General features: G+C 37.6%; 1 protein-coding gene across 3 annotated transcripts in view; it reads left to right on the forward strand.

The window, feature by feature from the left end:
* CCDC68 (coiled-coil domain containing 68) overlaps positions 1-13,845 on the forward strand; it is a 53,052-nt gene extending 39,207 nt beyond the window's left edge. The window contains exons 11-13 of one of the 3 annotated variants that reach the window (XM_044242930.1): positions 5,754-5,830; positions 7,999-8,097; positions 13,702-13,845. In XM_044242930.1, the coding sequence (XP_044098865.1) occupies positions 5,754-5,830; positions 7,999-8,059 (138 nt within the window). In that variant the 3' untranslated portion in view covers positions 8,060-8,097; positions 13,702-13,845. Of the gene's footprint in view, positions 1-5,753; positions 5,831-7,998; positions 8,921-8,955; positions 10,026-13,701 lie in introns of those variants that run through there. The other 2 variants (XM_044242931.1, XM_044242929.1) reach the window with 2 other exon arrangements.
* The last annotated feature ends 465 nt before the right edge of the window (positions 13,846-14,310 follow it).

Below are 14,310 nucleotides of genomic sequence, written 5' to 3' on the forward strand. Positions count from 1 at the left end.
GAAATGTTTCAAGTGCTGGGCATGTAGGTAATGCAGAGAACATACTGTTGCTGATCTCCTCTAGCTTATCCTTTAATTGAAGATACAGACATAAACACATAAGCAAGTATATAAACAACTTAATTAGGGAGGGACAAGGGCTCTGAAAAGTATAGAATGTGACAATGTGATAGTTATAGAGTAATGGTGGTCAGAAAGGGCATCTCTGAACCTGTGATATTTGACCAGGTACTTGAATGGTTAGAGCCAAGGTTAACCTACTTCTGGTCTGGTCCTAGTCGGTGCTTTATTAAGAAGTTCTTAAATGATTTATGCAAGGGTATACTATCTTGCACTGTAGATTTAAGACCACTGACTATTTTGGAATCTATTAAATCACAGGCTAAATTGATTCCATTTATGGTAAATGGTTACCCAAGATTGAATGACCCATTTAAACACATCACCTGTGTTTTTAAACTGCACAGACAGCACCATCCATACCAAAAAACATTCATCTCTTTTTTAGTCTACATGCTTCATTTTATTTAATCCTCAAAAGTACTCTGGGAGAAAGTTATTACTTATTGCATTTTCTAAGTGATTAAATTGAGTTCCAAAGAAGTTAAGAAACTTGTTCAAAATCACTTATTTAAATCTTACTATCTTGAAAGCACATGCTCCCCTCCCCTCATGGACAACACAAAATCTATTTATTGGAGTGATTAAATAAGTGTATGTTGGGGGTGATAAGTGTGTATGTTCATGTGCATAAAAACATGTGTGAAATACGTATGTGTATATGATATGTATTTAGAAATGAAGAGTTAAGTTTGTCTATTTATATTTATTTTTGTAATTTTCGTAGTCACTAAATTACAGTGTTTTCCATTTTCCAATTTCTTGAGTCATGATAACAAATAGTTTTTTTCCTGTGGCTCTTTTTATCCTAGCAGGTTTTTTTCCCTCTCCAGAAGGGAGACATATTCACTCAAATAACAATATCCTTTAAAAGAACAACAGCAAAAACAAGTTGAAGGCTTTTAAAACTTCTAAAAAAATATCACTGGAACATTTCTGTCTAACTCTACCAAAATTATTTACTTTCTTTTCTATTTTTGCCATATCTTTATCGCCTTCATTTTCATCTCTAACTTTCCCTCTCACATCTCATGCGTTTCTAGCTTCCTCACTAATGACCTGCTGATATGGAAATGCATCTTCAGAAATTCCTCCATTTTCTGAACATTGAAGATTATCTTGTTTTATATATTCACTGTGATCCCTAAAATTAAATTTAACAAGAATGTGTTGACAGAAAGGGTACAAAAATTAGGTTCTTTTGGAAAACCACATCAAGAAAATATCCTTGGATACAGTCATCATAATGGCAGACATATTCTGGTCAGTGATTTGTAGTATTGTAAAGAAATGATGTAATAAAACTCACAGATATGGCTGTTCTTTTTTTTTTTTTAAGATTTTATTTATTTATTTGACTCAGAGAGATCGCAAGTAGGCAGAGAGACAGGCAGAGAGAGAGGGGGAAGCAGGCTCCCTACTGAGCAGACAGCCCAATGTGGGGTTTGATCCCAGGACCCCAAGATCATGACCCCAGCCAAAGGCAGAGGCTTAACCCACTGAGACACCCAGGCGCCCCAGATATGGCTGTTCTAATTAAAGGAAATGCTATGAACACCCATGAATCAAAAATAAATACCTAAATCTAGCAGCTGAAATAAATCCGCAAGGAAGTTGCAATACATGAACATAAAGACAGTCTAACATGATACCTCTTATGCTTTTGTATTATTTGATACTCAGCAGCTTGAGAAACTAGGAGTTTATTTTGGAAAAACTCTCAATAGCCTTTAAATAATTGTCCAGCCTGGATTATTTTTATTCCTGTATTCATTGTCATCATGATGTTGTGATTCCTATCCCTTCCTAACCTGTAGAGTACTGTACAGAAAGGAGTTTTTCTCAGCAACGTCCTTGGCCTGTGATACGTGCCTACACTTGTTAGGAGTGCGTATTAGCTTGATCTCCACTGTACAAGGAACATCTTCATCATCAATTTGTGAAATCGGAAGTACTTTTCCTACGTGAGACTTAAGTGCTTAACTCTTGAAACATCGCAGTGAAATGATCATTGTGTGTCAAGATTTTTGCTCCATTTTCGAGTTATTCTGCAGTATAAATGCTGAGGGATAATAAGGGGCAAAATCCACATCTTGTCTCTGCTCTCCTTACTCTAGTCGCCCTTCATCTTAGAGGCACATTAGAATCACCGGCGGAGTCTTGGAAACTTTTTTTTTTTTTAAGGTTTTATTTATTTCATTTTAGAGAAAAGAGGGTGTTGGGGGGGGGAGGGGCAGAGGTGTCAAGCAGATTCTTAGCTGAGCGGAGAGCCAGAAGCAGGGCTCGATCCCACAATCCTGCGATCGTGACCTGAGCTGAAATCAAGAGTCTGATGCTTAACTGACAGTTGCCCAGGCACCCCATGAGTTTTGAAAACTCTTGAACCCAGACTATATAACCAAGTTAAGTAGATTCTCTGGGGTGAAACTCTAACATGAGTAGATTTAAAATCTCCCCATAGAGGGATGCCTGGGTGGCTCAGTCCTTCAAGCGTCTGCCTTCAGCTTAGGTCATGATCCTAGGGTTCTAGGATTAAGTCCCACATCAGGCTCCCTGCTCAGCGGGAGGCCTGCTTCTCCCTCCCCCTTTGCAACTCCTCCTCCTTGTGCTCTCTCCCTCTCTCTCTCTCTGACAAATAAATAGATAAAATCTTAAAACACAAACAAACAAACAAAAAATAGAAGTTTTGGGCTCCTGGTGGCTCAGTGGGTTAAAGCCTCTGCCTTCGGCTCAGATCATGATCTCAGGGTCCTGGGATTGAGCCCCGCATTCAGGCTCTCTGCTCAACGGGGAGCCTGCTTCTCCCTCTCCCTCTCTGCCTGCCTCTCTTCTTTCTTGTGATCTTTGTCTGTCAAATAAATAAATAAAATCTTTTTTTTTTAAAGCTTTAAGTCTCCCCACATAATTCCAATATACAACCAAACTGGAAACTAGTACTTTAGTCCAATGGCTCTCAAACTTGAGCAGATGTCAGAACCTTCTGGTGAGCTTCTAAAACCCCATCCCTTGACCACCTTGGGTTTCTCAGTAGGTCTCGCTGGAGACTGAGGATCGGTAATTCTAGCTGATTCCCGGGTGATACTGATACTGTCCATACCCCAAGATCACACTTGAAGAACTGTTGCCTTATTCTTTTTTCCTCTTCTTTTCCGCCTAGGCCATTTCACTTTGTCGTCACGGTCCAGGTGAAATCTCCTTATGTGTGAAAATGTGACAAATGATTCTTGTCACACTGATTTCTGTTATACTTTCTATTTAGTAATTAATTACCTAATGCCTGTGGCCTCTACTGAACTGCCTTTATTTATTTACATTTTTGATGTCCACGTGTTTGTTTTATCACCCCTACTCCACTATGTGTCCTGTGTACTGGAGGGAAAGATGCTCGTTTTCTTGTGCTTCTTCCCACTCACTCTGCTCCAGGCTTGGTGTCATAGACGTGGCAGAGATGGATGGATGGATGGACAGTGGCAGTAGACTAATTGTTGATTAATTTCCTGACAGTTTATTTCTTTTCTGTTTCATTATTATTATACCTGAAATCCGTCTGGAAATCATTGAATCTCTATTCCTCCTGAGGCTTACCATTTACTTATTTGTAATATAAGAAGGCTGAGCTAATTCCTCTGGTTACAGAAAAATAACATCTTGCAGGGAAGAGAGCATGGGATTTGGAGTCAGGCCTGCATAAAGCCTGCACATTTCTACAGAATGGGTCATCAGAAACAAGTTAACCTGAACAATTTGAGATTTGCCACCCTTATTTAATATGCTGAAGAGTAAAAGTTATCAAGGAAAAGTTGTATGGAAAGCACCTGGCAAAGGTCTTGACATTTGCTTGGCACCCATAATTATGAACTCTCCTGCTCCCATCAAAATTCTAATATCTGTTTCCCCAAACCATGCATTTTGGTGTTGGCTTACTTCAAATCATCTGGTGGACTTTTGGGAAATACCTTTTCAACTTCAATTATATGACAGTTTAACTCCCTAGTTTCCTACTAGGGATCAGAGCTGGTGTGTTACTGTTCTTTTTGAAGCCGTAGCTCTACCTGTTAGCTTCCCACCCAGCTACCTTCCAACCCTCGCCCCTGCTACCCTGGTGTATCATTTAAACACATCTGACCTGCAGTGTGGCCCACTGACATCCCTACATTGGGCATGACCTTTTGCTGTTTTAAGTCTCATGTTCCTGACCTGTGAAATGAATGTGCTTGGTGTGGCCATGCTATAGGGGAAGCATTGGCTCTGGACTGGGAAGACCCGACTCTGAACCTGAGTTCTGCCATGAATAAGAATTGGGACACTTAAGCTCTTTGGATCTCAGTTTAGCTATAAAAATGGTACTTGGACTAGAAAATCATCACTAACTGTCTTTAAGTCTTAAAATCTGTGCCATACACTGAGCTGAGAACATACTGATACCTCATTTCAGAACCTATGAAGAAGAGACTACGATTCTATCCTACAGATGAGGAAATTGGGCCCAGAGAATTTAGGTAACTAAATGAGGTCACGTAGCTACTGAGTGGCTAGGATTTGTACCTGGGAACTTTAAACTCTTGCCTTCCTCATTATCAGCTATTGAATTGTCTCCTGGAATTATGAGAGTGCTCCCAGGTTCAAAATATTTATGGTCATATGAGATTTATTTCCTCCAACAACCAATACATGATAGACAAGATGTGTATCATTGACCACTAGTATAGAGATCAAGAATCTGAGGCTTCAGGGACACCTGGGTGGCTCAGTTGGTTAAGCAGCTGCCTTTGGCTCGAGTCATGATCCCGGTGTCCTGGGATCAAGTCCCACATTGGGCTCCTTGCCCCTCAGGGAGCCTGCTTCTCCCTCTGACTCTGCCTGCCACTCTGTCTGCCTGGGCTTGCTCTTGTTCTCTCTCTCTCTGACAAATAAATAAATAAAATCTTTAAAAAAAAAAAAAAAGAATCTGAGGCTTCAGTAGGAGAATGGAGGATAAAAATGCCATGAACTCTATAGTAAAGAACAGATGGTGTTATTTTCATGGAGTTTATAATCAAGAGATTGCCCAAGAATGACAAATGTAATCAATATCGTGGATGTCTTTAGCAAGGTTCTTTAACAAAGTATTTTTTTTAAAGATTTTATTTATTTATTTGACAGACAGAGATCACAAGTAGACAGAGAGGCAGGCAGAGAGAGAGAGAGGAGGAAGCAGGCTCTCTATTGAGCTGGAAGCCCGATGTGGAGCTCGATCCCAGGACCCTGAGATCATGACCCGAGCCGAAGGCAGAGGCTTTAACTGAGCCATCCAGGTCCCCTTTAACAAAGTATTTTATGAAGTTGTTTTTTTTTTTTTTTTGCATCTGTCTATGTGAAATAGAACATATTTCAGCTGTTAAATTTTGGAAGCTCACGTAGACTACTCCATTTTAATCTCTTGGAGAATTATGCACTTTTCAAGATGTGTTTGTAATTTCAGAGATCATAAGGGACTCTCAACTGGCTACATTCTGTGTTCTAATAGAGTGCCCGAAACAACAAGCTTAGTGCCAAGAAGGGATGTCGATGGTGGGATGATCAGAAGCATTAAGCATGTGGCTAATGAATGTGCTACCTTTGTGATCTCTGTACATTTTTTTTTTCAACTGTAGAATAAAGAACTAAAAACCAAAGTGGCACTTTGGTCTGAAACGCCTAGGACAACTGTATCTAAGTCTGTCTCTACAAGGTAAGGTTTTCCTTCCCCCATTGCCATCTGCCTTCACAGCTTCTGTTGGACGTACATTCAAGAATGTTGACGTTTATCCCATTGGAGAAATATTCCAATCTATTAATACTTATGTAGTCGTTGGTTTACTGTGTTTCCCAGTTCTTGATAAGAAGACCTGTGTTACTTATTCATCATTGAACCCTCAAAGCCTAATTATAGAAATACTTACTGAAAAAATGAGTGAATAAATTTAGATATCTTTTCTTGCTTTGTGTCATTTAACAAGCCTAGTCTTGGCTCCAACACTTTCTCCAAGCAGCACACATCATTTCTTTTCTGTCATCCTTGTTTCTCCATTAACTCCTGTGCTCTGTGGCATCAATGCCCACGTCTGTATCTCAAACCAGGTAGATTATCAATGCTAAGAAGGCAGGAATAGTTCCTTTATTTCCTGCATTGCTAAGGGCAAATGTCTTCAGTAACTACTTAATAATGACTGAATCAAGCAATGATAATGGCCCAGGACAGCAATCAAAATGATGGTTGAAACCATGAAACTCACTTTCTAGTGGTAAAATAACAAGTTAAAAAAAAAAAAGAAAAAGAAAAAAGACTTCTGGGCTCCAATGTTATTTCCATAATATTCTATGAAATTATCATTTAAAAGAAAACATAGTCTGTAATTACATGAGTCATTTAAAAAGTGATTAAAAACTTCCTGTTCTAGCAGCTTTTGAATTTCCCAGTCTAATCCCTCTAGGGCAAAAGCCTATTTTCTGAAACTCTCCTCTTAGCAGTGCCCGAGGTAGAAAATCAGGCCTGCTGTGTTTAGCATCCGTCCAGGAAATCAGGTAGATCCATCTCCCTCTTCAGAATTCCCTGCAGCCCTGCTTCACTTTGCTAATGATATATGTAATTAGAGATGAGATGAAGCCATTCTGAATCGAGTCTTCTAGAATTGGGCTCCCAGATGCTAAGTTATCAACTGTTTGGCCACTGGCCCTGCAACTTCCAATAAAGAAAAGAAATTAAGCCCCAGGAAGATTAAAGGAGGAAGTGAAATACCCACGATTCAGAAACAGTGAGAGAAGTAGTCACTTCAGTGAGGGAAGAAATGGAGAGTCCAGAGTAGAAGGGTAAGCATGACTTTCCAAGGGAAAGGAAGGTGATTGCTTTTTTTTGTTCCCTTACCAGATACCAGTCCCCTTGGGGGTGGTGAGGCATGGTGGCCATTCTCAGCTGTTCTGAGCCCGTAGGGAATGCACCCAGAGTGCAGTAGAGGAGGGAGAAGCTGGTTGTTTCTATACTATAACTACTCCAGTGTGGAATGCAGGTACTCTAGCTGGTACAGATGGAAGGTGCTGGAAAGAATGACTTCTACCGCCAATGCTTTAGTTATAGTAAATTAATTGTCAAAGTTCTTTTAGTTTTAGAGATTTTTTTTCCTTCCTGTGTCTTGGTAGATCTCATCTTTGTAAGATGAAATATATCCAGTCAGCTGCTTTGAGAATGTAAGCGGTAGCAGGGTTTGGGAAGTCTAGGTTCGCCTGTAGGCAAATGGAATTATAACTCAAGGGAGAGACTGGAGTAGAAAAGTAGCTGTTAAGGGGGGAAAAAATCATGTACATTTAAAGAGTAATCCAGGCAAATCTCTTTAATCATCCATAAAATGTAGTTCTATATAACTCAGTAAGTACTAAAAAGCAAGGTGTTTCCCTTGAGCATTAGAACATAGAGATATTTCTCGAACACCGAAAGAAGTGTTTCCTGGAGATTCAGGGTCATGTTCTTAGATAACAACAGCAGAACACACATAGAAGCATCCCTGTGTGTGTGTGTGTACACATATATACATACATATATGTTTTAAATACTAGACTCACACAGTTTAAGAGAGACGCTCAGACTGAGAAGCCCACGGAACTAAAAATGTCCTGGCAGAAGGGTTGATTTACTTATTGTGTCCAAGTCACAGCAGCGCGCATGTCTTCACTGTGTGGAATGGCAGATACCGGCTTTCCTTCTCTCCCCTCCCCGCCCTCTTCCTCACTCTTGTTCTCATACTGGGTAGTAGAGCGGGGTGGGGGGTGGGGGGGGTGTGGAGATGGTAATGGTGGTGAGACAGCACTTACATCACTAAAATTTAAAAGTGCTCAGTTTTGGTAATTGTATGGTCTTTTCTAAAGTGAATTGAAGACTGTCCACTCGGCGACGCCCTATGTGATGTTGATGAAGCTCCGGAAATGAGCTGATGGGCTGAAGATCTGAATGAGAAAGATTGCTACGTGAGTCTTATTTATTCCTTGAAACACAGCGTAAACTTTCATGTTGAAATGGCTCACTGCCAGCATTCAGTGGAATTTACTATACATCAACAGCTTTGCAGGAAGATGACATTCCAGAAAATCAAACAAATGTATATTCAAGGGAAGGAACTCTTTCTTCAAAACTTACTAAATGGGTGAAGACATCAGGGGCTTTTTATGGAAGAGGAATTTTGCTTTAAACTTAAAAAAAGATCTGAATCTTTCTTGAAGATCTTTGCTGAAGGGAGTGGTTTAAGGTTGTCAATGATGACTTTCTGATAGTGGTTTTTATGTATAAAAATGGAAGACTATATGTGTGTCTGAGTAAATGATACATTTTAAAGTTAGCTTTGGATAATAAAATTTCTCAACATGAATTTATAAATTCATCTCCTGACCCAGTGTTCATGGGAGAGTTACTCTCTACTGCATTATGGACAGGAAAAGGAGTAGGTTCTTTTTAGCGAATTCCCCAACCCACATGACCCTCCAAAGCTAAGAATCCTGGCATCCCACCACACCTTAGGAAGCCATTGTTCTTCAATTGGGATTGAAAATTGGTTGCTGGAGACAACCCACAAATAAGTACAAGGAAATGGAGCTTGTGACTCTGGCTTCGTGACTAATTTTCTTTTCAAGATTCATTATATTATCTATGCAAATATTTGGAGGGAAGAATAGAAACACAATGCTGTCAGCTTATACATCCATAAAAATGTGTAGGCTCTGGGTTTAGGGGAACAGTGGCTACTGTCTGCAGCCAGGAAGATGCTGAATTCATGAACTGGAATTAAATGTCCAGTGCTTTTGTGAAAATGTATTTACATTTTGATACAGGCATTCATCACAGGTGAAGTTTGTGATTGCTATGAGGAAAACCAGACTCTGATTTGCAGAAATGCAAAGATGCTGACACTCAGAAGAGAAAACCCTTGAACTAAAGGAATAATGGGCAGTCTTAGCCCCCACTGAAGGGTGAATTCTTGTAAGCCTTTTGATCATCCTCTCGGACATAGGACTGTAAACATTTTCTCAGGAAAGATGCTGGAAGCCTTTCAATGTAGAATGTGAAATAGCAGTATTATCTATGAAATATTTAAAAATACATACAAATGAGATAAAGTAATGTATTTATAAATTCATCAAAGTACTGTAATCCTTGAAATGTTGCATAACTATATGTGTGCATTTCATGCTTCACGTTTTTATTGCTTGCTAGTTTTTCAAGTGTAGTTATTGAATAACATTTATGACACAGTTCTTATAACAGGAACAATTCTAAGTACTTAACCTGTATTAATTACTTCAGTCTTCCCAACAGGCCTCAAAAGCAGGTCATATTATTACCCCATCTTCCAAGGGTGGATCCTGTGAGGTCCAGGACTTTTCCCTGCTAATGATGGAGCAAGGATTTGGACCTCTGACGTGGCTATCAGTAGTCCTTCTGCCCACATGGTGGTCTGAGGTATTGCCACACAATGGAAATACCTCTCTTTTTGCTACTTTTAACAAGCACAGCTTCCTTGTTGGCTGTAGGCATTATCCCGTGAATGACAGTCATAAACAACCTTGACTCATAAAGTAAATATTTTTCTGCATTTAAGTTGGCCTTTCACCTGTTGGATTGCCCTCATGAGAACTTAGATCAGAAAAATGTCCCTGCTAAAAAATCTTCCAATTCTATATTTATCATCATGACCTATGCCACATGGAAGATTTTTTGGTAGCATGTTTTCAGGCACATTTGTAGGGGCTTTGGGGTCATGAACTCTGTCAAGGATTTGTGGTGTGGTAAGCAAATTCACCTTTCACCTGAAGACCACTTTGGGTTCCTTTTATACTCTAATCACCATGCTGGATGGTAATAAATATGAGCGTTTGGAATGGATCCATATGACTGACCTAACAACTAGAGTGATTCTCATTAGAATAATGTATTCTAGAGTCAAAAATGGGAAGACACTGTTGGATTTAATTTAGGTTTAACTCTGCTCACTTTTGAACATGGGAGTACAGTTGGATGTGATAGGACCAGTCCTGGGTTCTCCACGTTCACCCTGGATTGGTCTTTGGATTTCCTAAGAATAAGAACAAGCAGTTTCAGAAGCTTAAAAAACATCTGGACTCTTCAAATACAAAAGTATCTTTTTAGTAACATCAGCAGTATCATTTATTTGTCATACGTGGATTATGTCCTATATCTCTATTGTTTCAGTTTTTATCATTTGGAATGTCTTTTGAATACATATTTCTGAGCAATAAAACAAATGATCACAGTGGGGAATAAAAAACATTAACCTAAAAGTAGTACCACAAAAAGATATACAGGAAAAGGAACACCAGTTCAATTGTAGTCCAAATAATTGTACTAATAATTACACTAATCTATATATTAAATAAGAAGGTCTGGGGTGAACCTGGAAGTGAATACAGGAAGGTGGGAGATAAAGAGAAACTTAGTTCACTTTGATTATATATTGTTACAAATTGTCATTAAGAAATGTTTAAGCAACAACAAAAAGAAAAGTCTAAACAATTGGTATAATACATATATCTTTTGAATAATTGCTTATGGTATGCCTTACAGTAAAGAAATTGATACCATATTTTTTGTTCTTATTTCTTTTTACATTAAAATTATTATGCATAAGTGGATTAAGTCATTTTTATTTGATTGTTCATGACATTATAACCCTTCATAAATGGATTGTTTTTGTCAATGAATAGATTAAATTTAGATAGCTCCCTGAATTTTTCTCTTGATTTTCCCTGGATCCAAATTGATGGAAAAAGTAATCTATTAAGTTTTTATTCTGAACCTGAAAAAATAGCAGCATTATTATAAAATTACACACACTCCTCAAACATTTTCTTATTTCTTTATTTTGAAAATCTTCACCTCTCCTCTGAGCTGGGAATAACTATAGAATCCTCATCAATATTGAAGTAGGGACCCAGTCATCAAGAACTGAAAATTCCTGGGGCACCTGGGTGGCTCAGTGGGTTAAAGCCTCTGCCTTCGGCTCGGGTCATGATCTCAGGGTCCTGGGATTGAGCCCCACATTGGGCTCTCTGCTCAGCAAGGAACCTGCTTCCTCCTCTCTCTCTCTCTGCCTGCCTCTCTGCTGCTTGTGATCTCTATCTGTCAAATAAATACATAAAATCTTTAAAAAAAAAAAAAGGACTGAAAATTCCTTCAACTAATGTCATCATTGTCATTCTCCCCACTTCCTCCCTTCATTAATTTTTTAGTGGAAAATATTAAAGGTGCAATAAATATTTAAATAACCATATCTGATTGCTTTGTTATTATTAAAATATATAAGTAATAAAAATTGAACTAGAATTACAGAAAATTGGGATTTATCCTAGGCATGCAAGGTTGGTTTATCACTTGAAAATCAATCAGTATAATTAACCATATACACATAACAAAGAATAAAAGCTATGTAATTGTTTTAATAAGTGAAGGAAAGTATTTGACAAAATTCAGCACTCATTCATAATAAAAACTTAGCAATCTGAGAATAAGAAATTTTACCATTCTGATAAAGAGCATTTACAAAATAGCCTTTGGTAAATATAACTAATGATGAAAAACTAATGGTAAGACACTTGCTCTCACCACTTTTCTTAAACATTATATTGTTAAGTCCTAGCCATTGGAATATGTCAAGAAAAACAAAAAGGGAGAAAAGGCACACAGATTGGAAAGGAAAAGTAAAACTGTCCATTGTTGTTGTTCATAGAACTGTTGATGCAGAAAATGTCAATGAATCTGCCAAGCAGCTACTAGAACTAATAAGTAAAATCAACAAAGTCACAGATCACAAAGTTAAAATACATAACCCAACATATTAACAGTTTGGGATTAGTGAAAACATAGACCGATATATAAGTGAATAGAAAGGAGAACCCATAAACAGACTCATCTACGTGATTAATTTTTGACCAAGGTGACAAGGCCATTGAAAGGAGGCAGGAAATTCATCTGAATGGTGCTGAAAATAATACAGGTTTTGATGTGAAATAAAATTAGTATCAATTCTTATCTCACACAATATATAATAATTAACCTAAATGGACAATATGCCTAAATATAAAGCTAAAACTATAAAATTTCTAGGAAAAGATAAGGTAGGCAAGATACTTAAATAGTACACAAAGAGTACACTATAAAAGAAAAAAAATGATAATTGGACTTGATTAAAATTCAAATACTTTGCTCTTTGAAAGATACCACTAAACAAATTTAAAAAAAATCTACAGAATGGATGAAAATATGCACATGTATAGGATTTGTATTCCAAATATTTAAAGAACTTTTAAAACATAATGAGAAGACAAACCAATAAAAAATATTGGCAAAAATGTTTGGAAAGTCACTTCATAAAACAAGATAGACAAATTACAAAGACACACGTAAGAAGATGCTTAATCCATTAGTTATCAGGGGAATACAAATGAGAAGGTCTAAGAGATAAGCACAAAAACCACCACTAGAACAGCTAAAATAAAAAGACTGGTCTTACAGAGTATGTGGAGCAAACAAATCATATGCTAAAGGTAGGAACGCAAAAATGGTACAAGTACTTCGGGAAATATGTAATTTCTTTAGAAGTTAAATATACACTTGCCATATGACTTAGCTACTCCATTCTTTGGGTTTTTTTACCCAAGAGAAGTAATAGCTTTTGTCCACATAACAACGTGTATCTGAATTTTCATGGCACATTTCTTTGTAGTACCCCAAAACTAAAAACAAAACAGATATCCATTAATAGGTGAACAGGTAAACAGAATGTACATCTATGTGTTGGAATATAACTCAATAAAAAGAAACAAAAAGCACAAACAGGACACCTGGGTGGCTCAGTGGGTTAAGCCTCTGCCTTTGGCTCGGGTCATGATCCCAGGGTCCTGGGATCGAGTCCCGCATCGGGCTCTCTGCTCAGCGGGGAGCCTGCTTCCTCCCCTCTCTCTGCCTGCCTCTCTGCCTACTTGTGATCTCTCTGTCAAATAAATAAATAAAATCTTTTAAAAAAAAAAGCACAAACAAATATATGCAACAGTGGATAAACTTCAAATCTTTAGACTTAGTGGAAGAATCTAGAGGAAAAAGAGAGAGAACATATTGTGTTTCCGCAGTGACTGCAAATCAGTATATGCCTGGGGACATGAGCAGAGAGAAAGATTGCATGGGAGTACAGAGAAACAGTAGACACGTTTGGTGTATTGATATTGGCAATGTCATGGATGTGTTCCATGACAAAAATCAATACCTTGTACAATTTAAATATTTACTTCAATAAAGTAGTAAAAAAAATTAGTAAAAAAATTAGTAAAATGTAAGTAATAAAAAAATTTTAAGTTAATTATATAATTATAATTATATGTAATTATAATTATTATATATTATATAATATATATTATAAAATATAATAATGTAATAATATAGAATGTAATATATAATATATTAATATATTATTATGAAATATAATTATATAATTAATAACTATGTTAATCTTTAACCACCCCGTCAGGTTCTCACATAAGATTCATTCATTTTTTTTCTTTCAACAGATATTTATTGAGTGCCCTCTATTTGCCAGGCACTGTTCTAGATGCCAGGGCTACGACAGTAAAGAAAGAAGAGGACATGCATGTGTCAGGGACGAAAGAAAAAGGAAAAATCTCTACCTTCATGTAAATATATTTTAGGGACAAAAAAACATAATAAAGTCAGAGACATCCCATGGACAGTAAAGAAAAATAAAGCAGAAAACAGGGGTTGGGAGTTACTGTGGGGGGAGGTCTTGTGGTTGCAATTTTAAACTGGGTGATAATTTTAAATGTAACTATGGATTGGTCATTTAAATAGGATAGTCATTTTTTTTAAAGATTCTATTTATTTGTCAGAGAGAAAGACAGCACAAACTGGGGGGAGCAGCAGGCAGAGAGAGAAGCAGACTCCCCACTTGAGCAAGGCGCCCATTTTGAGGCTCGATCCCTGTACCCTGGGATCATGACCTGAGCCAAAGGCAGATGATTAACAGACTGAGCCACCCAGGAGTCCCAGGATAGTTATTTTAAATAAAACATCTCTCTTTAAAGATAACATTTAAGCAAAGACAGGAAGAAGGCTAGGAAAGTGACCAAAGGTGTTATTTGGTGGAGGAGGGGTCCAGGAAG

Source organism: Neovison vison, chromosome 3 (assembly GCF_020171115.1).
Source record: "Neovison vison isolate M4711 chromosome 3, ASM_NN_V1, whole genome shotgun sequence".
Classification (NCBI taxonomy): Eukaryota; Metazoa; Chordata; class Mammalia; order Carnivora; family Mustelidae; genus Neogale; species Neogale vison.